General features: G+C 62.4%; 1 protein-coding gene across 1 annotated transcript in view; it reads right to left on the bottom strand.

Annotated features, from left to right (window-relative positions):
- Positions 1–24,923, bottom strand: part of PLCH2 (phospholipase C eta 2) — a 65,421-nt gene extending 40,498 nt beyond the window's left edge. The window contains exons 1-2 of the mRNA XM_055419376.2: positions 24,481–24,923; positions 22,613–22,772 (exon numbers count right to left, since the gene is read on the bottom strand). Of these exons, the coding sequence (XP_055275351.2) occupies positions 22,613–22,691 (79 nt within the window). The 5' untranslated portion in view covers positions 22,692–22,772; positions 24,481–24,923. The remainder of the gene's footprint in view (positions 1–22,612; positions 22,773–24,480) is intronic.
- Between the last annotated feature and the right edge of the window lie 1,041 nt (positions 24,924–25,964).

Genomic DNA, 25,964 nt, shown 5'->3' with positions numbered 1-25,964 from the left:
AGCAGGACAATGCTTGCATCCACACAAGCATTCAAACCCAGCAAGCCTCCAGGGACACAGGAGGCAGATGCGGGGAATGAAATCGGGACTGTCCCATGAAGACGGGTCTATGGGGGGGCACCAGTTTTTGAGAGCACAAGTCTGCCCAGGAGGCCTCAGCCAGTGCCAAACAGACCCACTGTCCCTCCACACCCCTGCCCCACACTGGAGTTCAGTTCAGTTCAGTCGCTCAGTCGTGTCCTACTCTTTGCGACCCCATGAATCACAGCATGCCAGGCCTCCCTGTCCATCACCAACTCCCGGAGTTCACTCAAACTCATGTCCATCAAGTCGGTGATGCCATCCAGCCATCTCATTCTCTGTCGTCCCCTTCTCCTCCTGCCCCCAACGCCTCCCAGCATCAGAGTCTTTTCCAGTGAGTCAACCCGTCGCACAAGGTGGCCAAAGTATTGGAATTTCAGCTTTAGCATCAGTCCTTCCAATGAACACCCAGGATTGATCTCCTTTAGAATGGACTGGTTGGATCTCCTTGCAGTCCAAAGGACTCTCAAGAGTCTTCTCCAGCACCACAGTTCAAAAGCATCAATTCTTTGGTGACCAGCTTTCTTCACAGTCCAACTCTCCCATGGGGCCCTAATCATTACCCTTCTCCTTCAGAGGAGTGGGCAATGCCCTGAGAAAGAGGGGTGAAGTGTGTCTGGGAACAAGTGTGAGCACAGCTAGGAGAGTGAACACAGTTCAGGAAGGGGGTGTGAACACAGCTCAAGAGATGAGTGGGGGGTGTGAAAACCCAGCTGGGAGAGGTGTGAATACACAGCTGGGGGGAGGTGGGGACACATAGCTGGGGGGTGTGAACACACAGGTCAGGGGAAGTGTGAACACACAGGTCAGGGGAGGTGTAAACACACAGCTGGGGGAAGGTGTGAACACAGAGCTGGGGGAGGTGTGAACACACAGCTGGGAAAGGTGTGAACACACAGCTGGGGGGAGGTGTGAACACACAGCTGGGGGAAGGTGTGAACACCCAGCTGGTGGAGGTATGAACACACAAGTCAGGATCAGAGCACCTGGAAATCATACTTCTCCTCACGTTCAGACAGACACCAAGATCCAAATGGACCAGGGGTCCCACCAGGCAGCTGAGGGTTCAGGGCCTGGTGGGATGTGGAGGGGCCCCTCTCACTACTCTGTGCAGCGGACACTGCCCACAGAACAGGCAGTCTGGGCCCCTGTGTCCATTAGCTTCCTGCTCAGCTTCCCTGAGCCTCGACCCTAGGCAGTCTCCTCTTCCTTGCTTTCAGGCTCCCAGGGACAACAACCTGGGGTGGTGACAGGTCATTCCCCTGCCACATGGTGATCGCCACCCAGGTTCCCTCCACATGCATTTACACCCACAGCCCAGGGCATCAAGCCCCGGACAGACAGAGCACTGCAGCCCAGGTGCCATGCCCTTGGCCTCCTGCTGTCCCCCCACCCTGTGCACCCCAGCCCCCTGCAATTGTGTGGGCCCCCGCAGCCATCAAGTGCTACACAGGCAAATGTTTATTTTCTCTTAGGGCACAAAAAAAAGAAAAGCAAGAGGGTTGGCCTATCCGGTGGGTGAGTCACTGGGGGTGTTCAAGAAGAGGTGGGGAGCAGCCCCCAGCACCTCGCAGTGGGGATGGGAACAGCCCCACTCACCCACCTCTGCAGGTGCCACCTCGACACAGAAGGAACGCTGGTCAGCCTCTGGCTAGTCACTCCAAGGAAAGCTGCCTCCTCCAGGGAGTCCTCACTGACCACCTGCAATCCCCTGGTGCCCCTCAGGGGTGGGAAGTCATCCAGTAGGTTCAAGAATGGGGCATCCCCTACTTCAGCAGACCATGGTTCCCCAGGAAGCAGCTGAGCCTCATACTTCTGAGTGACCCACTGTTGGCAGCTGGCAAAGAGGGCAGAGGGGTCAGGAACCCCATATCACAGCTCTCAGGGCTGCCAAGGCACAAGGCCCCCCAAACCCCAGGTCCCTCACAGCCCCCACCCCATGGCTGCACCTGCCCCTGACCACCAAGTGGGCAACCAGCCAACCGATCGCAGGTTGGAGTTCCAGAAAGCCGGGGCGGGCTGACCCAGAACAGCCCCTCAGGGCCAGACCGCACTCCTGTTCGCCTAGGATGAAGCCACCAGCCCGTCGGTCCAGGATGGCTTCCAAGGGTGGCCCCGCCTGGCCCATTCTGAGAGATCTGTGAGTGTCCTATCCCCAGACCACCTGGGTAAGGACTGACCACTGTGATGACCATCAGGGTAGGACCAAAAGCCACTGCAATAGCCTGGAGATGGCTCCTTAGAAAAGGGGACAGCAGCCAGGGACCCAGGCTGGACAGAGGACCCAAAGCAAAGGCCCAGGGATGGTGCCGACCACCCTGTGGTGCCCCAGTTATGGGGGCAAACCCCACGGTCTTTTCCCACCTGGGAGCTGATATGGCCCTGGGACCCACTCTCCACCCACTGAGCACAGCCCTCCCCCAGCCCGGGAAGGATGTGAGGGGTTGTCCTCTGAGGACTAGGTGGGCTGCAAGCCAAGGCCCTCCTCCCACCCAGACCCCTGGACAAGCCCAAGTGAGGGGAAGGCACCAGAGGTGGTGGCGGCTTTCAGCCCGGTCCTCCACATGGACCAGCACCCTGCCCTTCCATCTTCCCTCCCGCCCTGCAGGGCCAAGGGGCACTCACAAATGCAGTCTGGGCTCCATGGGAGGCCAACTGCTGGGGCGCTGCCTGGGCCCCCACCTGACCAGCCTGCGGGTTTCAGATGGGCCAAGCAGCCCCAGTGACCTCGTGTGTCACCAGGAGTGGGGCCCAGTGGTGACAGCTGAGTCACCTCCCAGGGCTTTTTCAGGCACAGCTGAGTGCAAGGGGGCAATTTAGGTCTTTTTGAGGAGACGGGAGAGCACGTGATAGAGAACACAAGGTCAGGATTAAGCACTCAGCCACGTGTCCCCCACCAACAGGACAACCCCAGCTTCTGCGGCGGGGGGCCACAGATGCAGCATGGGGCCTTGATGGGGTGGGAGCAGGTACCCCAGAGGTGGGGTGTGTGATGGGCTTGCTGGACTGGTGGGGCCGGGTGGGCCTTGCTGCATGACTTGGGGTGGGGGTGTGTCCTAGAGACCAGCTGTGGCTCTTCATGTGTCTTTCTATGAGGGGTGTCCCAGCAGCCCCCACCCCACTCCTGTTCTGTCCTGGGCAGCAGGCAGAGGAGGTCAAAGGCTAGTAGGGGTCTGGCGCTGTGGTCTGATGTATCTTCTAGTCAGGAGGCTGGCTGACCCCGACTGTGGCTACAGACCCGAGAGTTATGGGCTGGTGGCCTTCCTGTGCCTAATGTCCCCCTCTGGTCATACTGACCCTCCCTGGGCCTCTATCGGTCCCTATCCATCTTCCTGAGAAAAGTCCCCCAGAACCGGGCACCAGCCAGAGCCTGTCCTGTCCGGCTCCTCGGCCATCCAGCTCTAGCCGGCAGGTCTCTGCAGAGCAGCCCCTGCGAGGTGGACCATGGAAGGACTCGCCGGGCAGGGCCGTCAGAACCCATGGGGCAGAGGTAGTGGGCAGGCCCAGGGAGACGCCAGCCCTGCCCCTCTTATAGCCCCCGAGGGCCCCATCTCACTCTGGGCTCCGCTTCCTAAGATGCACCAAGTACCCCCCAACTCAGCCTGTGTTGATGCTGTTTTCTTACAGACACAGAATAAAACTCCCAATAATGCCAAGCCCAAAATAACCCCACAATGCGCCACGTGCCAAGCACCCACCGGAGAATACAGCCGAGCCGAGCACAGCTGCAGAGTTGCTTTAAAAATACTCTAAACACGCACATGCAAACACACACAAACCTGCTTCGAGGACGCCTGCCCCACCCACAGCAGGTAAGGGGTGGAGATGGGGCCACAGGCAGGAGGGGGACCCTGTCCTCCCCCCAGGGGCTGCCAGGAGCCCCCAGGCAGCAGCATGGGTAGACGGATGGACAGAGCACCCGAACGTGCTCTTGCACTCCTGACTGCGGCTCTGACCCCCAGCCTTTCCCAACCCTGCCCCTGAGACCTCGTGGGATGATGCTACCTACCCCAGCGGGGAGGCCAGTAATGGGAGCAGCACCCTGGGCGAGCTCGCCTCTGCTGGAAGGCATGGCTGCCTGGACCTCCACCTTCCCCGACCCAGCCCGGCCCCATCTTGGGCCCTCAGCCCCCGCCTGCTCTCCTTTGCCACCACCCCCGCCATCCCAAGGGGCAGCCAATGCCCACCACGGCCAAGGGAGGTACAGGTGGCCTTTCAGGGGGCTATCCTCGACTCTGCTGGGGGGCAGTGGGCCTCTCCCAGGCCGGATGCATGTCTGCCTGAGGCAGGTGGAGGAGACGCTGACTCGGCCTCTGGTGCCCTGTCCCAGATGCCCACTGGTCCTAGGCCTGGCCGGCTCCCTGCACCCACAGCCCCAGGGCTGCACCTGAGAAACCCCGTCTAGCAGCTCTTCATGAGAGGCCAGCAGGGCCCAGACACTGCAGAGGCCAACCCAGATCCCCCTGAATGTCAGGAGAAGCTCACTGGTGCCCAAATCCTTCCCTCCCCCAACTCAGGGGCCTCATCCGTGATGGGCGCTCCAAGGCCCCTTATGGTCCCCACATCCCAGGATCACGACTGCAAGATTCCCAGGAAGGTTAGGTCAGCCATCAAGCCACCTGCTCCCAGTAAAGGGGCCAGGCCCACCCAGGGCATTGCCGATCCAGTCCCGGCAGAATGAGGGGCTGGGACTTGGACACTCGGAGCCTCCATGGAATGACCCCTCACTGAGCCATCCTGAGGTGGGGGTCGCCACACAGGCCACACCCCACAGGCTGGAAGGATGACAGCAATAGGGACAGGCCACAGTGACATCCATCTGCTCAGTCCCTCAGGACGTAGCTTCGCCCAGAGGGGCACAGGCTGGCTTTGCTCTGGGGAAGCAGATCCCCTGCCCGCCTCCCACCCCCAAGCCCATCTAGGTAAGCAGAGGTTCGCTGGAGCCCAGCCCTTGCTGCTGCCCGAGGGCCGGGGTGGACAGCCACCTGCTGCTCTGGAATTCGGCTGCGCCAATCCGGCTGCAGCTGAGAAGTGGGCCACGGCCTGGCCTGGCCTGGAAAGCGGTTGCTCAGAAACGCTCTGTGGTCACGGGGTCTGCTCTGCAGCAGACGGCCTACAGGCACTGCATGCTGCTAAGGTGCCCGGACCTGGGGTGGGGCTCCCAACCATCCCCTCCTGCACCCCTGGGGGAGCGGACCCCAGCAGACTGGATCCCATGCTCACTGCCTCCCCCACTCCCTAGAAAGGCTCAGGTGGTGCTGGGTGTGGAGGACTCCAAGCCTCGGGCTCACCGGGGGCTGGGGGCTCCCTTTGCTACCCCTCCCCACCTGAGGAATGCAGAAAGGGCTTTCCCAGCAACCCGTGGGCCAGTGTGGGCCACAGTCCTTGGGACGCTGGCAGCTGCAGCAGCCACCCCAGCTGGGGGAGGGGGACATGCACGCCCAGGCAGGGCCCACTGCTGGGGTCAGCAGGAGTGGGACGACAGCACCCCAGGGGGCAGCGTGCACAGGAATGAGAACCCCAGCAGGACAGCAGGACTGGATCCCGGGGCATGGCTCTCCTCCTGGTTGGGGGAAAGACAGAGGGCAGCACCGAAGGTGGAGGGTCCTGTTTGTGCCAGGAGCAGTGGTCCCAACCCCCACACCACAGCCAGCATGACCGGTCCCCATGACTCCTTCCATGAAAGGAAGAGGAACCAGCACCCAGTAAGTGCCTACTGTGTGCACAGACTGTCCTAGTTAACCAGCCACCACGGGCCTTACCTCCACCTCCACCTGATGCCCTAGAACTCTGGCAGGTCACCCCACCCAGCCTCCATGTCCTCAACTTTTAAATAGGGCAATAACAGGACCAAGGTCTCTAGGCCTGGAAAAAACACACATAAGGGGGTTTCCCAAGACATAGATGGAGGGACAAGATCCCTGGACCTGACTGGAGAGCCCTGGCCAAGCCTCCCCAAACGGGGATTATTTAGGTGTCTCTCCAGGCAGGAGGGGAGGGCGAGGTGGGGGAGGCGACATGAGGCGGGGCGCGCCTCACATCCCACTCGGGCCGGCCCTCTCCCCAGGGATCACTCCAGGTCAGCGCTTCCTCTAAACTGAGATTAAATCCCCCCACCAGGCTGCTCTCCTGCACGCAGGGTGGGTCCCGGGGACCCCAGCCCAGCACTGCTCTGGGAAGCTCCCATTTGCTCCCTGAAGGCTCCATCCAGCACCCAAGCCCAGCTGTCCCCTGGGCTCACCTCTCCTTTCGCAAACCCGGGTGGACACAGCGCCTGGGGCTGAGACAGTGACTGACACGGTCCCACGGGGTCCCCAGGGGTGCCTCCTCCCAGAGGGGCCCTGCTCAGCCTGCCCTCCAGGCTGCAGGGAACACAGCCCCCACTGCCCAGGTTTGGCATTTCTGGAGGGTGACAAGATCCCAGGCTCGGAACGTGTTTTCTGTGTGAACAGACACTGGTACAGGGAGTGCCGGGTGCCAGCGCCTCCTCCCAGCTCAGCCTGGATCATCACCTCCCGGCAGCCCCGGTGGGGGACAGGGGCCAGGCTGGGGGCCCAGAGTCCATGGACATAGGAGGCAGAGGTCATCCACTGAGGGTCGACCCACAGCTACAGGAGAACTCTCTGCTCCGAGTGCAGGGCACCCTCTCCAGGCGACACTTGCACTGGGTAAGGGTCCCACACCGCCAACCCACAGGGCTGCCCGTGGCCCTTCTCCTGAGGAACGGTGAGGGTTACGGCTCCAGGGGTGAGCTTTGACCCACGGAGCCAGTTCCTGGGGCTGAAGAGAAGCTACCAGGAAGGGGCAGGGGGCTTCCTGGGAGCAGGAGTATATGGCCAGCACTGCCCGCAAAGCCATCTTCATAAGCCATATTCTTGGTGACAGTTTCTGGCCTGTTGCAGAAGGCTGCAACCCATGGACATCCCTTCAAATAACTGTGGGGGATGATGACCCCTCTGAGCGCACACAGCTCTGGGCTCCAGACCCCCAGAGGAGCTGGGGGCAAGCCTCCATCCAGAGATGGTGGGACCTGGGGGGTTGGGAGGCTGTGGCCCCTTGGCGATGTGGAGGCCAACAGAGGCCTCCATCCTGGACCACTAGGCCCTGTCCACCAACTGCTGCCTGGCACCCTGGGTCCTGCTTCCAGGGGCCGAGCGACAGGAATCCATGACCACTGGGGAGAGCAAGGAAGCCCCAGCTCGAGTGGAGTGATCGCCACCTTCTGGCAGGCTCCTCACCTTGGCTACAGGTTAACTCACACCCTGCCATCACCCACATCCAGTATGACAGGTTAGGACGCTGAGCTTGGGGAACTAGCATCCGGCCCAGGAACCCACAGCCCGGGGAGCTGCAGATCCGGGAATTCTGGGAGACGGTGGGGCTCAGGACCAGGCTGTAGATTTGCCCCTCTCCGTTTTCTGAAGACTGCACCAGGCCTCGCAGGAGGCCCTTGTCCTCGCTGCTCAGAAAGGTGATCGGGAGCTCCTAGAAAAACGGGCCATTTGGTGACTGTCCCAGAGCAACACCCTATGCTGAAAGGCCACCCAGGAAGGAAGGGAGCCTCGAGGACACAGAAGGTCTCCTGGGAGGCGGGAGGTGCAAGAGGCCCCGGCTTCACTCCAGATGGAGAGCCAGGCCCTCAGCTCCACCCCGGGAAGGGGTCCTGGTGGAGGCTAGGCTCCGCTGAGCTCTGGGTACAGAGAAGTGGCCGCGCTCACCCAAGTACCAAGACCTGCAGGCTACCAGCAGCCATCGCTCAGCTCTAGGCACTCGAAAGCAGCAGAGGCCGAGGAGGGCGGTTCTTCAGGCAAGAGTCGAGTTGGGGGTGGTGGCAAGGGGGTCCCCGCTGGGGTGGGGCAGAGAGCTACACACACACACAACTTCTTTACTGCACTGCAGGCTATTACTTCCCCATTTCACAGGTGAAGACACTGAGGTTGAGTCCCTGCCCGAGGCCCCAGAGGGGCTGGAGAACTGGAGCTGACCCAGGCCTTCCCACTCTGGGGTGGGGCCCTCCCACCCCTCATCCCAACTGTCCTGGGAGGGCCAGCCCAGAGCAGACGGTGCTTCCAGGAAGCAGAGCTACCTGCGGACCTGGTCTCCACACACCTCTGACCTGGTATCCTGTTTATAACATGTATTTAGTAGCCCATAACTCTCTTGAGTCTGTGTTTTCCATGCTTTCAGCTAACACCTAAAGCCCGCTTCACACAGTTCTGGGGCTGCAAGGGGCCACACCAGGGCCAGAAGGGCCTGGTCAGAGCAGCTGACTGAGACACTAGAGCCCCCAAACCGCTGGCTGCAGGGGTCAGGCTCTGATGTGGGGGCATTTGGGAGACCCCCGCAGAGGGTGCTGTGACGAGTGGCCGGTGGGATCTGGGAGCAGCCATTCACTAAGAGGATGAAGCCCCTGCCCAGGACCCACCCAGCCTCCACACCCTCCAGGAGACCAGGACCTCCAGGGCCCCCTCCGCACCTCCCCTCAGGAGCCTCTGGAGTCAGTTCGCATCACCGTCCCTCAGCCAAGGAGAGACGGGGGTGTCAGAAACCAGGAGGCAGCCAGGCAGGGCTCCACAGCTGAGCAGCCCTGCTCATGTGTCAGAGAACCCCACGCCAGCCCCATCCTCAGCCTGGGGGGCCCAGAGTGGTGAGATCCAGGCTCTGGCTCACTGGTGTCCACCCGTGGGTACAGGAGACAGACAACACGACCAATGTGGGGTGCTAAATGGTGGCCCCCAAAAGATGTGTCTACATCCCAGATCTTATTTGGAAAAAAATCTTTGCAGATGTAATCAGGTTAAAGATCTTGAGACAAGACCATCCTGGATTACCCAAGGGCACCTACATCCAACAAGTGTCCTTATAAGAAGAGGGGGGACAGCACGCACAGAGGACCGGGCCGAGTGAGGACAGAGGCCGATGCTGGAGGATGCAGCTGCAGGCTTCAGAGGGAGCGAGCTCCTGCCAACACCTTGACCTCAGACTTCCCACCTCCAGGATGTGTGAGAATAGCACCAGGAATTTGAAGTCCCCCAGTCTGTGGTCATTTGTTCCAGAAGCCCCAGGGCACTCATGCTGCCCTCTGGGCTCAGGAAATGAGACCCCTTCTTGAGGCCTCTGCAGGGGTCTGACTGTCTGGGAGCCACCAGGACGAGGACCACAGCGGTCTTAGGCCCAGGAACCTCCCACCCTGGCAGGGAGCCCCTTTAAAGAAGGACTCGGAGGACAGAGGCAGCTCAGGGACCAGGGCAGGCCAGGCAGGAGAACCGGTGCCTCACTCAAGTCAGTTTCCCCCAAGCTCTCCCTCCCTGCATGAGAGGGCAGGGGCATTTCAGAGCCTACCCCTACCACCGCCCTCCCTGCCCTCCTGCCTCCTGGGGTTGAGGTCTCAGTCATAACGAAGCCCAAGGTCATAGCCCACCCCTCAACCCACCCACAGGCGATTCCCGCCTCCCTCCCTCACACTTCCTGTCCGGCTCACGTGTCTCTGCACTCCCCACACCCATCCAGCTGCTTGGTCCCATTAACTTGTGGGACGGACCCATGGCGGGTGCCCCCAACATGCCAGCCATTCACCCTCTTCCCCGGGGTCTGGGAGTGAGACCCTGCACAAAAGCCAGGGTCCATGCACGTCTCCGCAGGCCCCACAGGGATTGAGGCAGTGAAGTGGCTGCTGACCCCACAGGATGAAGGCGAGGGGATCCTTTTGGGGCTTTCCCCACACATTTTCAGGGCCGCCTGGATGGGCTTGTTTGCCATTCAGCCTGAGCCTCCTGGAACCCCCAGCCCAACCTGTCTGATGCGGAGCAGGAGCTGCAAAAAGAGGCATGAAGAGTCTGCTGTGATCTGCGGGGGTGGAGACCCTGCGATCAACCCCAGAGGCTGCTGGGAGCACAGAGCGGGGAAGAAGCAGGAAGAAGGGCCTCAGGGGACAGACTGGGAGCAGAGTGGACCCCCAGACCACTCTGCCCCAGAGGGATGCACACACACATACACACACAGCTGCAGGGGCTGGAAACTACCATAGACCCAGGCCAGATGAGCCCCAGGGAGCACATGCCCTTGGGCCGGGGCCCTTTCCCCTGGTCGGGCCGGGCTGGGTAGGCAGGCGGCCTCCTTTGTCCCTTTGTGCTGGGCTGCAAAGGGACAAACTGGCTAGCTGGCGGCTGCGCTGGAGACATCTCCCAGGAGCCCTCCCTCCCCGTTCTGTGGATGCGGGCCTGTTACACAACAGACCTAAGAATAATCCGGAGGGCGGGCAGTGCAGGGAGAAGGCCGTCCTGCCTCCCAGGACCCCTAGAGCTGCGGCAGGGGGTGGAGTCGATGGCATGTAGGTCCTGCTGCTGCCCAGGGCCAGGGTCTGTCTGGAAGCTCAGCGACACCCCAGGGCATGCCCACCCCCAGCACCTGGGAGACTGGGGCAGTGGAGTCCTGACTCCCACCCCAACCCTGGCTCCCAGGATGGGTCTGGCAGTTGGGAGGGACAGGTAGAGCCCTAGAAGGCCCAGGGCCCTGTCTGTCCAGTGGCCTTTGGGGTCAAAAGTCCTGCTGGGTCACAAGAAATCTGCAGGTTCAGTAGGTATGTGCCCTGAGCCCCTGAGGGCTGCCCTTTCCCAGCGGTTCCCAGCGTGCCGTGCCTGGGGGCGACAGTGGACATGGGTGCAGGACAGGGTAGGGGACAGTCGACCCAGCAGTGACAAGAGGGGAGCAGGTGGCAGGCCACCCGTGGGTCCCGAGCCCAGACTCCCTTCCTTCCAGGGAACAGCCGGCAGGGCGGGCAGGATAGTTACCAGCTAATGAAGTAGTCCAAATAAGTGCAAGATAGCAGAATATATACAAATTGGCCCACAGCTCTTCATCAACTGCAGACATTAAAAATTAAAATCCAATTACAACTCATATTGTCAAACCTGGCTGCTGCCGCTTACGGCAACCTGTGTGCAGGGTGGGGGATTATGTAAGCTGAGCTCTCAGCTGCACGGAGTGAGGGCCTCGAGGAACCTCCTAGAGGGTCTGCAGGCATCTCTCCTACCCACTGGCCCCTCTGGCACCTAAGGGATCCCACAGACCTGCCCCAAGTGCCAGCTGAGGGAGACCCTGCCTGGCCACCCCCAGGAGGGGTTGCTGCCAGCCTGCTGGTCGTTCTCCCAAGTGCCCCCAGCGGCCTCCTGACAGCAGCTGCATCAGCTCTGCCGGTGGCTGGGTGACAGGCCCAACCCCAGGGGACCCCCGCCCAGCCTTGGGCTCACTGCACTCCCTGGACACACCTCATACAAGAGGTCGAGGTCAAGGCCAGCAGAAACCCCCTCTCCGGCCAGGGCACCCCAGGCACAGCACACACTGCCTGGCCTGAGAAAGGATGAGCCCTCTCCCACCATGGGCACAGGGTCACAGCCTCTGATCAGGCATAGGCCAGGGCAGCGCCACCGAGCTGTTGGACCTTGGGAAAGGGGGCCGTGGGGACCCTTCAGACACGGTCCAAAGGCACACACTCCACCTGCCTCCCCACACTTTCTGGAACCCCTGATCCTCCCCACAGGGCTGCACAGAGGATGTGGCTATGGGTTAAATGCAGGGGGAATATAATGGGACTGGTGGGGGGGGCTGCTTATCCCAGAATCCTAGGGGAGACAGGCCAGCTGGCTCCTATTCTTACCACCCAGAAGAGGAAATTATGACCTCTGACCTCTGTGAACCCCCTCTGGGGCTGCAGCTCTCTGACTGGGCTGTGGGCTCAGAGGACCCTGGCTGATCAGAAATGCTGCTGTGAGTGCAGTCTTCAGGCCCCAGGTGCCCCAGTGTCACCTCTCAGGGGTCAGGCACAAAGGAACAGAGAGGACACAGAGCCAGCACATTTTCAGGGGTGGAGAAGGCCACGGGGAAAGGCCAGCCTGGGCAGGGGGTCTGTGGTCACTCTTTGCAGCTCAAGGGTCCCTGAGCAGGACAGGGTGGAAAAAAGGGGTGGGAAGGCCTTCTGCTTCCTGGCTTCTTCCCTCTGACAGCTACAGAGGTGTCCACATCCCCAAAATGACGCTGGCCCCCTAGCTCCACTTGCAGGCCCCGGGCCCCAGGAAGGCCTGCTTCTCCCACCCCCACCAGCAGACCACCTGGGCAGAGCTTTCCCTGAGCCTGGCTGTGTCCTGCCAGCCACAGCAGTGCTCACCACATGCACCCCAGCTTGCCAGCACTGGGAGAGGCTGGCCGGAGGCCAGAAGCGGCACCTGCAGCCCCAGGAGACATGCCAGCCCCCTCTCTGCGCAATGTCCACCCAGCACCCAAAAGGCAGGGCCCCTATTGTGCCGTCCACACCCAGCTAGAGAACGTGGCCTCTGGACCAGGGCTCTGGGGGCGCAGTCTCAGCTCAGACATCCATCCCCAGCCAGGGCAGGAAAGTTTGCAGGGGGCAGCCCCCAGATCCCGCAGCCCGCACCTGCAGCCTCCAAGAGAGCCCAGGACCTTTCCCGTGCCATCCTACACCCATACCCTGGCCCGACCCCTCCAAGATCAGGGACCCCTCGCCGAGGTCTGGACCTCAGAAGCAGCTCGACCCACCAGGCGGCGGCGGAGGCCGGCATGAGGGGAGCCGCTCGCGCCCCCTCCCCGCTGGGGCCCGGACCCGCCGCCCAGGGCAGCGGCGCCCCCGCGCGTCCACGGAGCCCGGGGCGCAGCAACAGGAGCGGCGCGGCACCTACTGTGCTTCCGCGGGGCGGCTCCCGCATCCATTGTCTCCGAAGCGGCGGCGGCGGCGGGGGGCCGCGGCAGTCCGGGCTGGGGCGCTGTCAGCGGCCGGCCCTGGGCTCGGGCTGGGGCTGGGGCTCAGGCTGGGGCTGGGGCTCAGGCTCGGGCGGCATCGCCCCGCCGAATCGGAAGCCCGCGGCGGGCTGTGCGCGCGGCGGGCTCGGCGCGCTGACACTGCGCCCCGTGGAGGCGCCGCGCGAGGAGAGCGCTGTCACTCGTGCCTCCCGCACCACACCCCCTGCCCGCCCAGCGCGGGGAGGGGGCCGGGGGCGCGGGCTCGCGGCCGGCGCAGAGCTGCGGGCGCGGGCCGTGGAGCCGGAGCGCAGAGCGCTGGGCGCCGGGCGCATAGTGGGGCCAACCGGCCGGCCCCACGCGGGCCCGGCCAAAGTATAACACATTCCGGGCAAGGACGCGCAGGCAGCCTCCCCGCCCCGCCCCCACGTCCCCCTCCGGGCCTCGGGTAGGCCCGGGCCGCGGGACCGGGAAGGGGCGGGGCCGAGAACCGCTTCCCCATCCTGAGGCAGCGCACTTGTGGAGCCGGCCCGCAGCTCGGCTCCGTGAGACGGGGTGTGTGCCAGGCGTTGCCCTCCCGCCACACTGCCATCCACCACCACCCTGGTGCTTGAAGCAGGGACCTGGGCCACCCCTCACCCAAGGCGTAAGGTGGCACGTGCAGAAACCTGCAGGAGTGCCTGAGCTGGTGGGGGAGGGATAGCGGCCCAGCCCCAGAGCGGTTCCTGGGCAGGACACCAGGCACCCCCCCCCACCCGCAGCTCACATCAGGGGGCCGAGGGCCCTCAGTCGGAGGAGGGGTGCTTAACTGCCGCTGTCTTGGAAACTGGGACACTCGCCCCCTCCCCCCGCAGTCAGAAAAGAGCCTGGACACCAGGGGCAGCAGTGGGAACTGCCCACTGCCTGCCCTCCACAAAGGACAACACTCCCTAGCAGCTGCCCCAGCACACTCCTTGTCAGTTTCAGGTCCTTGGGGGCCCCCTAAGCAGTGACACACAGGCTCTGGACCCTGGTCTCTCCTTCGTGGGACCTCCCAGCCAGATCAGGCTTCCTGAGAGTCCCCCATTGCCCCTTTCTACTGCAGTGGAGGAGGCAGGGACAGGCTGGTCAGAGAACAGGTCCAGCCAGGCACCCTTGTCCAGAGAGGCCAAGATCCCGCCTGCCAGCCCTGTTCTAGTAATGACAGGAGACAAGATTCAGGCTCAGGTCCCAGCTCCCCACAGACCCAGGCAGATGTAACCTCAGTTCAACCCCTCCCCTCTCTGGGCCTCAGTTTCCCTGAATATAAGACCCATTGGTCTCTAAGGTTTTTTATAGACTCCTGCAGCCTGGAGAGGCCCAACTGTCCCCAGGCTGCATGGTAGGTGCCATGATGTGCCACAGACCATGGGGTGGGCCTCAAGATCCCTCCCAGGCAGGGCCTCGCTGACCCCTAAGAGATAGCATGCTGGCACCGGCCAGGGCCAGCCCATCTCCCAAGGGTTTCTGCTTTCCCGATGCACTGGACAAGGGCTGAACTCCTGCTCCCAGCTCCCCCTGCACACATGCACTAGGAGCTGCAACCAGGTAAGTGCTTGGGGCTAACCTAGCTCTGGCAGCCTCTGCTCAGGCTCTCCCAGGCATGACTCTCCCACTGGGCTGCAAACTGCAGACAGAGACCACCCAGCACTTCCAGTCAGAGAGCTGCATCCAGAGCTACAGAGGCAGCAGTCAGGGCATGCCGCCACCCCCCACAAGGGTGCACCCTCCATGCCCAGAGGACACAACTGAGAGCCCAGGACCCAGGGACAGAGAGACACGGAGACACCCAGACATGCAAAAACCAATGGTAACAATGAGACAGGGAAATTGGGCTTGCTCCCACAGGAAGCCAAAACTTAAATGCAAATTGGAAGCCTTGAAAGAAGGCTCCATCCAGAGCCAGAGACTCCAAGAATCCCCAAAGAGGACCACAGAAGCTCTGGGACTCAGGGCCTCCAAACGAGGAGGCTGCACAAAGCATGGGCTGTCTGCGTGGATTCACCTGCCTCACACGTATGCGGGGTCTGTGTGGACACCCCTACTGCACTCAGCATGTGGTGTCTGTGTGGACATGCCCTCCAGATCCTCTGGGGGCAGCCTCAGCAGCCAGGATGGTCAGCCTGCTCTCTCCTCACCCAGCTGTGCCCCCACTGAGACCCCCCCGGCCACCCTTCCTTACCCATGTGTCCCTGGCTGGCTGCTATGCAGGCCTCCCCATCACCCCCTCTGGCCTCAGGGCCTCCCTCCCAGCACCCTACCCCTGCTTCTCCTACACGGGCCTGAGTGGGCTGCTCTGGCTCCAAACCCTCAGGGTCTCTGCTCTCCTGTCACTCAACACAGACCGCTCAGCCTGGTGCCCAGGGGCCCCACCCACTGGCCTCCACTCCTCCCACCTGGCTCCCAAGGCCTGGAGTGAGACCCCTCCTCCAGGAAGCCTTCCCTGGTTCCCTCATCCTCCAGGCTCACTCCCTCTGGGACTGCCACACAGAACTTCCCTTGAGATGTCACAGGGGCTTTGCCCTTGTTTCTAGTCTGTCTCCATCAAGATGATGAGGGCCCTGCAGGCAGGGCACCCTGTGCCCACTGCTCCCCCAAACACACCAGCCTTTCTGGCTGCAGGAGGCTTCAGGCACATCTGCTCTCCAGACTGACCCGCTACTCCAGGCACCTGGAAACCATCCCCATGGGCAGCATTGCCTGGCTCTGGGAGCAGCAGGTGGTCCAGGTGAGAGCCCAAGGTCACCCCTGAGGGCAGAGGCCCAGAGACACACACGTAGAGGCGGCGAGAGGCACAGTGCACGCCATGGGCAGAGCAAGAGCACACTTACCAGATCAATAAGCGTAATTGGGTGAATGTGCAATTCTCACCCGCTAAATTTAGAAAGTGTTTCAGTTTTCACCAGCATCTGGTCTTAAGACATCTCGTTCTCCATCAGAACTCAAGACAACGTGCAGGATCAGAGCCAGCTCACCCATCTCCCGCCTCCACACACAGTGCAGGGGGCAGCCCTGGCTGGGCCAGGGCTGGCCTGGGTGGCAACCAGCCATCTCCATGGGCACCAGAAGGGGAGTGGGTGAGCTGCCCCCAGACCCCCCGGGGAACTTTGCTGCCCCAAGGTGATGCTGACTAGGGGGATCTCTGATGGGCTGGTGGTCTCTACAGGCTCTGCCAGCCCTTAGGAACCATCGATTCCTGACCCTGATTTTCCTTGGAGAGGGAGCTGAGGTGCAGGAAGAGGAAACCACCTGCCCCAGGCCTCCCCGGCCAGAGACCAGGTATTTGGCCCCCAAAGCGCTTTTTTTCATTGGCAAGGGTGAGCACTTCCATCTGGGTCTGGCAGGACAGGGAAGGCGCCTGAGCTGGGTCAGGACTCAAGGAGCCTGGTCCAAGCCGTGTATAATGTGGCCATCCACAGGGCCAGGCCAGCCTGAACCCCTGGGTTGGGCAGCACAGTCCGCATCTGGATGAAGGAGGTAGAGCACATGAGCAACTCCCCCAGCAGAGGCTCTCAAGTCCTGGGACCTGCAAGGGCCTGTGGACAGGAAGGGTGGGAGGCAGGTGGGCAGGCAGGGGTGGGGCAGAGGGCTGCTTCTGGAGCAGGAGCGGAGGTCAGCTGGAGAGAAAACAGTCGGCGGCTGCAGCTCACGGCAGCATGAACGTGAAGGTCAGCAGGCCAGGGAGGAGGTATGGATGGGGCTGGGCTGGGGTGTGGAGGGGAGGGCAGAGTCCTTTACCTGCCCACGCCAGGGGTGGCTGGAGGTGCCCTCTCTTGACCCTGGGTGGGGAACAGGACAGGGTGGAGAAGCACAGCACCCTCCCCGTCTTCCCTGAAGGCACCCCAACCCACCCTCAGTGCCCACCACTGCCTTCTCACCTAGCCGGGGGTCACTGGCTCGGGAGTGGCAGGGAAGGACCTGGGTGACAAGGAGGTAGATGGGTGGGGGAGGGGAGTGTGCCTTAGACAGTGGGACAGAAGGAGATGGTAGCCAGAGCACAGGAGGGTGGTCCTAGCAGAGGGACCCTCCCCAGGGCCACCCCAGGGGGTCTCTGGACCAGGAGACACTGGGGTCTGTCTGCCCCTCTTCTTACCCCATGCCCAAGCCTCTGGCCTATTCCACCCACCACTCTTATGAGCCAAATATGGCTCCCATGCAGCAGCCAGCCCATTCATCCATTCCCTCACTTGTTTGTTCCTTCAGTCCTGTAACCACTGACAGACACTCTTTGTGAGTCCCCAGGGTACCCAGTGGGATGACTGGGAATTCAGTGGGCCCCCATCCCAAGACCCCTGCCCTGGAGGCCTCTGCCCACTGACCAGCATGAGCTAACCAACTCGCCTTGCATCCTGGTTGATGAAAACTGTCACAGCTGACACTAGGCAGCTTCCTGAAGGGAGCACAGCAGGAGGGATCCTTAGAGGGGAGGGACTGAGCAGAGGGAGAAGGGCTGGAGGGTGTGAGATAGGAAAGGGATGCAGGGGCCAGATCACAGAGGGTCTTAGAGACAAAAGTGAGGAGGTGTTCTCAGGTCAGGTCCAGAAGATAAGTAAGACAGGTGGTTAGTGGGGAGGGGCCAGGAGAGGGGAGATGGGAGGCTGTGCAACAGGAGGTCTGGCTGCAGGCCTTGTTAGGCAGATGTGGACACCCAGGTGGCTCAGACGGGCAGGGCCACGGGCATGGAGAAAAGTGTGGGGACCCGAGACGTTGAGGAGCAGGACTTGGGCTCCTGGACCGTGGGGTGCAGTGCTGTCCTCTCAAACTGAGCTGACATCAAATTCTCACGCTGACAAGTGTGAGATTCGGGCAGAGCCATCTGACTGGCCTTGGGATGTCCATGGTGCACCCGGCCAGGAACGGGGCCTGGGCATCTTGAGTGGGGTGACTCCTGGTGGGAGTGGAGAGTGGACCTCAAGTCTCTGGGGTGGGCAACTATGCTCAGAGAGCAGGGGGTCTGAACTGGGCGGAGTGGCACCCTGCTGCCGCCCAGGTGCCCAACTTGTGGCCAGCTGGATGAAAAGCAGACCCTGAAGCTGTCATCCAAGGGCCAGGTCTGGACTACATTCTCCCTCTCCCACCGGCTCGGGTCTGGAGTTCTGTTCCTGCACATGCTGAGAGCTAGCTGTCCCCTGCCCACATGGCTGCCCAGCCCAGTGGGAGGAAAGAAGCCCTGGGCCCTGGGCTCCAGAGTAGGTCCTGGGAGGGGCCAAGCAGGACTTCATGCCCCTCACCCCCATACCCGCTCCCACCTGAAGGGTGTCCTTCCTGCCTCACCTCTCCTCATCTAGCCAGACTCCGGAGAGATTGGACCCACCCCCTCACCATCCCTGCAGAGAGCTCCCAACCTGCCACCCCTAAGACCCCTCACCTCACAAACACATTCATACACCCTCCGGCCTCAGCAAAACCCAAACAACTTCTGCTGAGCTTGCTACTGGCCTGGCTGGCTTCCTCTGGCCAGGATGGTTGGGTACGGTGCTTGCAGAGTGAGCCACCAGCATTGGTCAACTCAGAGGTGTCCTGTGTCCAGTGCATGAGGCTCCCTGCTCCCCGGGCCTCACTCTGGAAACGCCTAAGACCAGGTTTCCTCCCACAGGAAGCAGCTCCCAGGGTCCTAGCTGCAGCCCCCGACTGTCCACTGGCCGCACACACTGGACCGGCCACTCCATCCCCTGCTTCTACCTGCCGCGGCCCCTTCCCTTCTCCTGATCAAAGTTCAGTGGTCTGGCCCCCTTTCCACGCCACCCTGGGGTGCCCGCCCCTCTGTAAACCCGGCAGGATGGTCTGGGGCTGTCTGCCTCCCCACCCACCGTCACAGCCAGGTCTGTGTCCCAGGGCCTGGCCCAGCTCTGATGTGTGCTGGGTTTCTGGTGCGTGGGTAGTTGGGAGCTGCAGGGTCCACACTTGCCAGAAGAAATCTCCCCTGTGCAGAAGCTCTGAGCATGGGGGACCCCCATGCCATCCCAGGTGTAGAGGCTGGGGTATCCCTCTACACCCAGGCCCTGGGTGGATGCCCAGGACCAAAACAACTCATGGCTTCATCCACACAACCAGCCCAGGATTCATGAAGACAAGAAGCGTCAGTGCACATGGCATCAGGAAGTGGGGCCTGCAGGATCAGACATGATCAGAAAGGTTCTCTCCACCTGGCCAGGAAACCCTGCAGTCGAGGGCTCCTCTACTTGCTTGGGCGGGGCATTTACTAGAGGAAACACCCCCACCACACTCTCTAAGACTGGGGAGTCCAGTTGGCCTGCTCACCCTCTGGGCCACCTGTTAGAAACTGTGTGTAAACCAAGAGTTAATAGGCCGCAAGTGAGCACCTGAGGGAAGCGGATGAGCTCACAGTACTTGGACTTTATAACGTCTGCTTCGCCTACTCACAGGCAGTGTTTGGTTTTGCTTCTCTAAACCAGGCTGCATTCTGGATTCCTGAGGATAAGGACTCTTCATGAGAGGAGCGTGGCTCTGCCCAGAGGCCCCCAGGGGTGTCCAGAGAATGAAGGAGCCCAAAGCTGCTGCTGTCCAGGGAGCCACAGTCACTTTGCCCAGATGCAGATCGTCCTGAAGGCGAGTCCATGAGTCCTGCCTCCTCCAGAAAAGTCCATGGCCCCGCACTAAGCAAGGAAATGCAGCCGGGGAGGCCGGAGCAAGTGCACCAGATGCCAAGGCTGCCCAGGAAGCTGAAGGTGGGAGCTTCAAGAGCTTGGATGCCAAGCACACAGCACCTCCAAGGAAACAACCAGAGGCGCAGACTCTGAGATGCCTGCATAACTGCCAGCGATCACAGGCTCGCTAAGTGCTGGGTGGTGGCCGAGGCACCACGTCCACCATAATGAGGCAGCCAATAAAGTCCATGCTCTGGAAGAAGATGCGAAGGTTAGAAGGGAGCCGCAGGTCTAGGCTCCCAGGGCGGGGCTCAACAGGAAGGAGCAGGAGAGTGAGGGCAAGAGAGGCACAGGTGGTGACCTGCAGCAGCCAGAGCCTGCACACAGAGGTTCAGGGAAGGGTGTGCTCTGTGCCTCCAGACCATCTCCTCCAGCAAGTCCTGCTTTTGCCCTCGGCAGAAAAGAAACAGCAAGGCCAGCACAGGGGGAACCAACTCCCAGGTAAAGCAGGCAGTCTGAACACACTTTGAAGCCCCAAGAGTTCACGCTCCTGCCGTGTAGACTCACTCCAGTCCCCACCCCCAGCCTGATGGCCCAGAGGCTACAGCCGCCACAGACCCTCCGGCCCCAGGTCAGCAAGGACACCCACTCCACTGCCCCAGCATTGCAAGCCCAGGGGCAGTGGGGGGCCAGACCCACACCTCAAGCCCCTCCCACAGCACCCCCAGATCCATAACCTCAGGGCAGCTCATTTCCACTCTCCTGCCTGTTGCATGGGATTAAGTAACTCTAAATGCAGGAGAACCTGGGTAGGAGACCACGCTGTTGGGATGGGGCCTGGCCCCACCCTGTCCACCTGCCCAGGCCCAGTAGGAGCTGGTGCGTGTGGTCGCAGATGAGAGCCACAGAACATGAGCCATGCCAGCCACATGCACTGCCCGGGCTGGAGCAGGGCCTGCCCCCATCGTGGACACCATGGACGCAAGTCCAGTGTGGGTGGCACCGAGTGGGCACCAGGTGGGTCACTGGCCCCACAACCCGAGCAACCAGGACTCCAGAGCAGCCCGCAGGCCCCAATTTCCAGGGTGCCTCTGCCCCACCCACCCCACTGGTTCCCACTTGGGGACAGAACTGGCCTGGCCAGGGCAGCCACTGTGGCCCACAGGAGCCCAGACATGCTTCAGTCCAAGGCGAGAAGGAGCCTCCTGACCATCCCAGACAGCCTCCAGGACACACTGGCCTGCTTCGCCGGCTCTGAGCCTGTCACCCAGCCCACGGGTTTCTCCTCCCCTCCCGTGCTCACCAGGGCTGCCTCAGGACCTTCTGGAAGGACTTCCAGGCCAGATCAGGCCCCTGCCCAACCCAGCCAGCCCTGCCCTCAGCCCCACACCCAGCACAGGACCTAGCCTGACGTCAGCATCAGCACGCCAGGCGTGGGGTAGACAGGAGAGCATGGGGGGGCTGGGAGCAGGGGGAGGGCATCAGTCTGAGGGTGGGGCCCCCTTTCCTCAACATCACAGCCCCTCCCAACAGCCAGAACTGCCAGGGGCCCAGAGGCCTCCTCTCTCCTCCGCTCCCCTGTCCAAGCACTCCTTCCTTGGGTGTCCATCCCAGACTGAGGTGAAAGACAGGCCCTGAGCCCAGGCAGGGGACCGCCGAGCAGACACCCCCTCAGGCGGAGAAGGCTTGTCTGGGCGCATCCAGGGAATGTGGAGGAATGAGGTGGGCGGCTCCCTCGGGGCCCAAGGTGGGGGGACAGGGAGTGTAACGCCCACAAGTAAGCACACACTCTCAGCTCCATGCGCCCTGCTGAGGGCATGGCCCCCCAGGAAGAGCAGGCCCTCATCTGCACAAGCACACACACACACACACACACACACATGCAGGCACGCCCCACTGAGACACAAACCCGTCATCATGCCCACGGCCCGGTGCTAGCCAGGCACCGTGCAGATCCCACCCAGGACATCCCAGGAGAGTCAGGGTCCCTGAGCTGCTGTGTCTGCCAAGGAATCGCCAGGAAGAGCCCCCCGCCCCCCAACAACAGGCAGAGACAGACAAGCTGCACAGCAGAGGGCCCAGCCAACCAGCCAGAAATCTGCACCCCAGGGTCTCTCCCTCTGGGTGGGCGAGAGACTGCCCCCCGGGCACCAGGCCAGCCACATACCTGAGAAGGAAATACTGCCGAGATGCAGTGTGCCAGGCCCTCGAGTACTGCCCCTGTGGCCCACCCACCCTCCTCCCAGGTGGGCTCAGCACCCCCTCATCCTGCAGCTCCTGGCTCGGGGCTGGCAGGCCCAGAGCAGGGACGGCACACATGCTGTGGCAACCTCAACTCAGCCCAGCATGCTGGACCTCAGGGCAGACAGCAGCCAACCACCCTGGGCAGGGAGGGGACAAGCCCCACCCCCTGTAAGTCTGCCACATGGAGCGCTGCGGGCACGGTCTGTCTGGCGGGATGTGGAGCCTGGGCGGCCCAGGGAGGAGCAGGGCACCACCGGGCGCCCACCCTCCCCTCAGGCAAGGGCTCACACCTGGCCAGGTCCACCCACACACCTGCGCGAATCCGAAAGTTGAAAGTCGAGATGCAGCAGACAGATGTTGGGTGATGGACATGGGAAGACTGGAGAGCTGGGGTGTGGGGGCAGGTGGAGCCCATAGTTCCCGCTGCATGACCGCGCCCAGCTATGCCCATGAGGTCTGTGTACTTTCCAGTCTGGATACTAATCTCCCGTGGTTTTTAAAATCGAGAAGATAGCGGGCTCTTCAAACCACACAACCCACTTCCGAGGCCACAAGTGTCCCAGCCAACAGGCCACAGGACACCAGGAAATTCACACCAAGGGCCAGGACTAGTGGTGTGGTCGTAGGAGGCCCAGACCAGCTGAGGACCCCCAAGCCAGCACAGGGCTCGCAGGGGTCTGACCAAGCCAGACGGAGCCAGAGAGAGCGCTGGCCGCCCCCAAGCTGTCTTTCTAATAAGTCTGCTTGTGCTGCTTCCCCTGTCCCAGAAGAGGTCCCACTTCTGGCAGCCCACGGCACCCCACACCATTCCAGAGGAGCAGGCCTGACCCTTTCCTCGGGTGGAATCAGGACATCACACCTGCCGGGTGAGCCCAGAACCACATCAGCATCTGGCTGGAGACCGCACTCACCCACGGGTACGATGTTGGTGCTCAGGAAAGACCGTCTGCTCTCCAGATCAGGGCCCTGGTCCTCGGGCGAGGGCGCCATCGCAGAGGGACCTTGGCTCTTGGAGGTGGGGCAGCAAGTGAGAGGCGGGGCTGGCCTGGATTACTAGCTGAGGCCGGCCATCTGCAGGAGGCAGGGAGGGGCTACACTGAGGTCCCTCTGCCCGAGGGCCCCCGCCCCTTCCCCTGCCCAGATGAAGTCTGGGCCTGCCCCTCACCACACCTCAAGAGGCAGGGGTCACGGGGCTGGTGGGGAGAGGCCTGTCCAGCCGTCCAGGTCAATGCTGGGGCAGGAGGGCAGGAGGCGGCTGAACAGCAGTCCAGCCCCACTCCCTCTCCAGGGCAGGGTGCAGGGCAGCCTGGCGGGAGTCAGGCAGGAGGGCGACCCTGCCACCCCCACCCCCACCCCCGGCCCCAGAGTATCAAGGCTTTGGGAGAGGAGCCGGTACAGCCAAGGGCTTCCCAGGGGACTCAGTGGTAAAGAATCCACCTGCCAGTTCAGGAGATGCAGGAGACGTGGGTTTGATCCCTGGGTGGGGAAGATCCCCTGAAGAAGGAAATAGCAACTCACTCCAGGATGCTTGCCTGGAAAATCCCATGGACGGAGGAGCCTAGCGGGCTACAGCCCACGGGGTCGCATGGAGCCGGACACGACTGAGCGTGCACATACACGCACAGGTGCAGCCAGAGGCCGGGACCGTACCAGTGGCCTCATCACCCGAGTGTGACTGCATCTCTCTGCTGGGACTTGTCCCACAGCTCGATACATTTCAAAGGCAAAACAGGGGGTGTTTTTACAGAAACCAGCCACCCCCTTCTGCTGTAGATAGTGCTCGATGCCCTGGCCACACAGGGGCCCCACAGACCACAGGGGTAGCCTAAGACACAGCTGGGCCCCCCTCTGCCCTTTCTCCAGCCCTTAGGTCCCACTGCACTGTCACCCCCAGGTCTGTGGTCTCGGGCCCTCCCAGCCACCACTCAGTCTGGGCAGTGGCTCAAGGCCATGCTGGCCTCTCAGGCTGCCCCTGCCCCTGGGCTGGCTGGGTCCAGGCGCCACCCAGCCTCCTTGAAGCCTCCACAGAGGCTCTGTTGCACCCGGGCCTCTGTTCAGGCCCCTCTGCTGCTCCCCCCACCTCCCCTGCATCTACCTAGCTCCTCACTCGCCTGCCCATGTCCTTCCATAGGCTTCCTCAGTGCCCACTCCCTCCTCTGAGCCTCCTCCCTGGGGGCACAGAGAGACCACAGAGGCCAAGATGGGGGCCTTGGCCACTGGGCTCTGGAGCCCTCCTGATGCGCACAGGACAGAGCTTCTGAGGCCTGGCCCTGGGAGGGATATTGGGACACCTAGGCTCTCAGACCCTGGGAGCCACGCTCTGCCCAAGGGGCAAAAAAACAGCTGAGGGTGGGGGCAGCATCTCCCAAGGGCCCCTCAGAGCAGCCCTACTTTCTGTTCCTTCTCCGGCCCCCCGGGGAAGAAGGGCCCCTCCTCACTCCGGCAGGCTTCACCCCCGTCCCAGGCTCTCCTCTTGCCTCGCCCCCACCCCAGGATCAGCATCAGCCCCTCCCCCGGAATAATCTGCCAATCCCCACACTCAACTGCCAGGGTTCCCCACCCGTCTTGCTCATCCCCTCCCTGCTCCCCCAGGAGTTCCCCAGGGTCCTGCTCGTCCCATGAGCACAGGGGGAATGCCACACAGCCCTCCGTCCAGCCCAGAGGCCTCATCCAGCCCAGAGGCCTCGTCCACCCTAGCCGGGCTGGGCCCACCCTCGCCCTCCACAGGCCTACCTCCCATCCTGGGCCCCCCTTGCCACGGCCCAGACCCCTGGCTCACCTGCAGGTAGCTTCTCCGGGGCGACTGGACCCCCACGGCCCCTTGGCCACACAGCCCGAGAGGCGGGTGCTGCTCCAGCCGCCGTGCCGGCTGCTGCTGGGGATCCAAGCAGGCCTGTGCTTCCTGCCGCGGCGGGAGCCCAGGAGCTGTGCCCGGACACGTCTGCCGGAGCGGGGCCGGGCGTGGGGCTCAGGCTGGCACAGCAGAACCTAATTAGGCAGCAGCACCCACTGCGCGCCAAGGCGAGGCTGTGGAGGACTGTGAGGTCAGCACCGGCGCCTTGAGCCTTCACTGCCAGCCCTGCCCCCGAGCCATGCCAGGGCCCTGGTGGTGCCCTTCATTCCAGCCACCCCAGCCCCCCGTGGGGAGGGTCCCCAGCTCGGCCCTTCCTCCTCTCACAGGCTGACCCCCAGCTAAGGAGGGGGCACCTCCCAACTCAGGCCTCCGGCCTCTGCCCAGACCCCAGCTCAGTTGTCAGCATCAGGCTGGGAACTGGCCGCTGCCCACGGGTGTGCAGTCAGCATGATGTCATTAAGAATCAGGCTGAGTGGGTGGGGACAGGGCCACGAGGCCCACTGGACCCCTGCCCCTCAGAGGCCAGCCGGGACAGGGCGGGAGGGTGGGTACACAGTTGACGCACCAGTAAGAGCTACTTGGCAGCCATGGCTGGGCATTGGCCACTGTAGGTAGGGGAGTCTGCTGGTCTGGGTGTGGGCATGGCTGTCTGTGCACGTTGGCTTGGCTGGCCACCCTCCAGCCTATCTGGGCCTGTGCCCTGACCCCCAGGCTAGGCAGGAGTGACCAGGTGATGAACCCACACGTCTGGGTCCAGGGGCTTCATGGAGCAGGACCCTCACCCGGAGACAGGAGGGAAGGGCTTCAGTTGAGGGCAAGTCCTGGGTATGAGCGGGGATCACTCAGGCAGGACCCATGTGTGCAGCCTGGGACCCAGCCACTCTGCCACAGAGAAAACCCCTCCTGGCCCCAAGGGACTGGGGCGGGGGTGCTGGAGGTCACACACTTGGAACAACACATCAGAAGGAAGAAGAGAGACCTCTCATGGGAGAGACATGCATGGTGAGGGAGAGCACAGCAGCAAAACGAAGGAGCAGAGATCAGAGGGGCAGCCGACCAAGGCCATGCCCCTGAGCACCGCTTCCCAAAGTGCGGCCCACGGAACCCCAGGGTGCCCAGAACCTTTCAGGGGCCCACAAGGTCAGAACTGTTCTCATGATTCCCTCTCCTTCTCTGAGCAGATGTGTGCACCAATGGGGGCAGGGGATAGTGCTAGCTCTGCACGTATCAAGGCTGCGGGGCCATGTCCTCATGCCCTGCGTCACCGCGTGCTCAGGATTGAATAAAACAAAGGCTGTTTCCCTGAGCACGCCCTCAACAGAGCAGTAAGAACAACATACCCCGTGAAACCTCAGCTTTTGGTTCGCATCTTTCTAATTTTCTGTTCAAGACGACGACAAAGGGCTCCC

The sequence above is a fragment of the Moschus berezovskii genome, chromosome 17, assembly GCF_049115385.1.
Source record: "Moschus berezovskii isolate FMDL1 chromosome 17, NW_MosBer_1.0, whole genome shotgun sequence".
In the NCBI taxonomy this organism is placed as follows: domain Eukaryota; kingdom Metazoa; phylum Chordata; class Mammalia; order Artiodactyla; family Moschidae; genus Moschus; species Moschus berezovskii.
The sequence above is the reverse complement of the archived record's forward strand: the minus strand, read 5'-3'. Positions and strand labels throughout refer to the sequence as shown.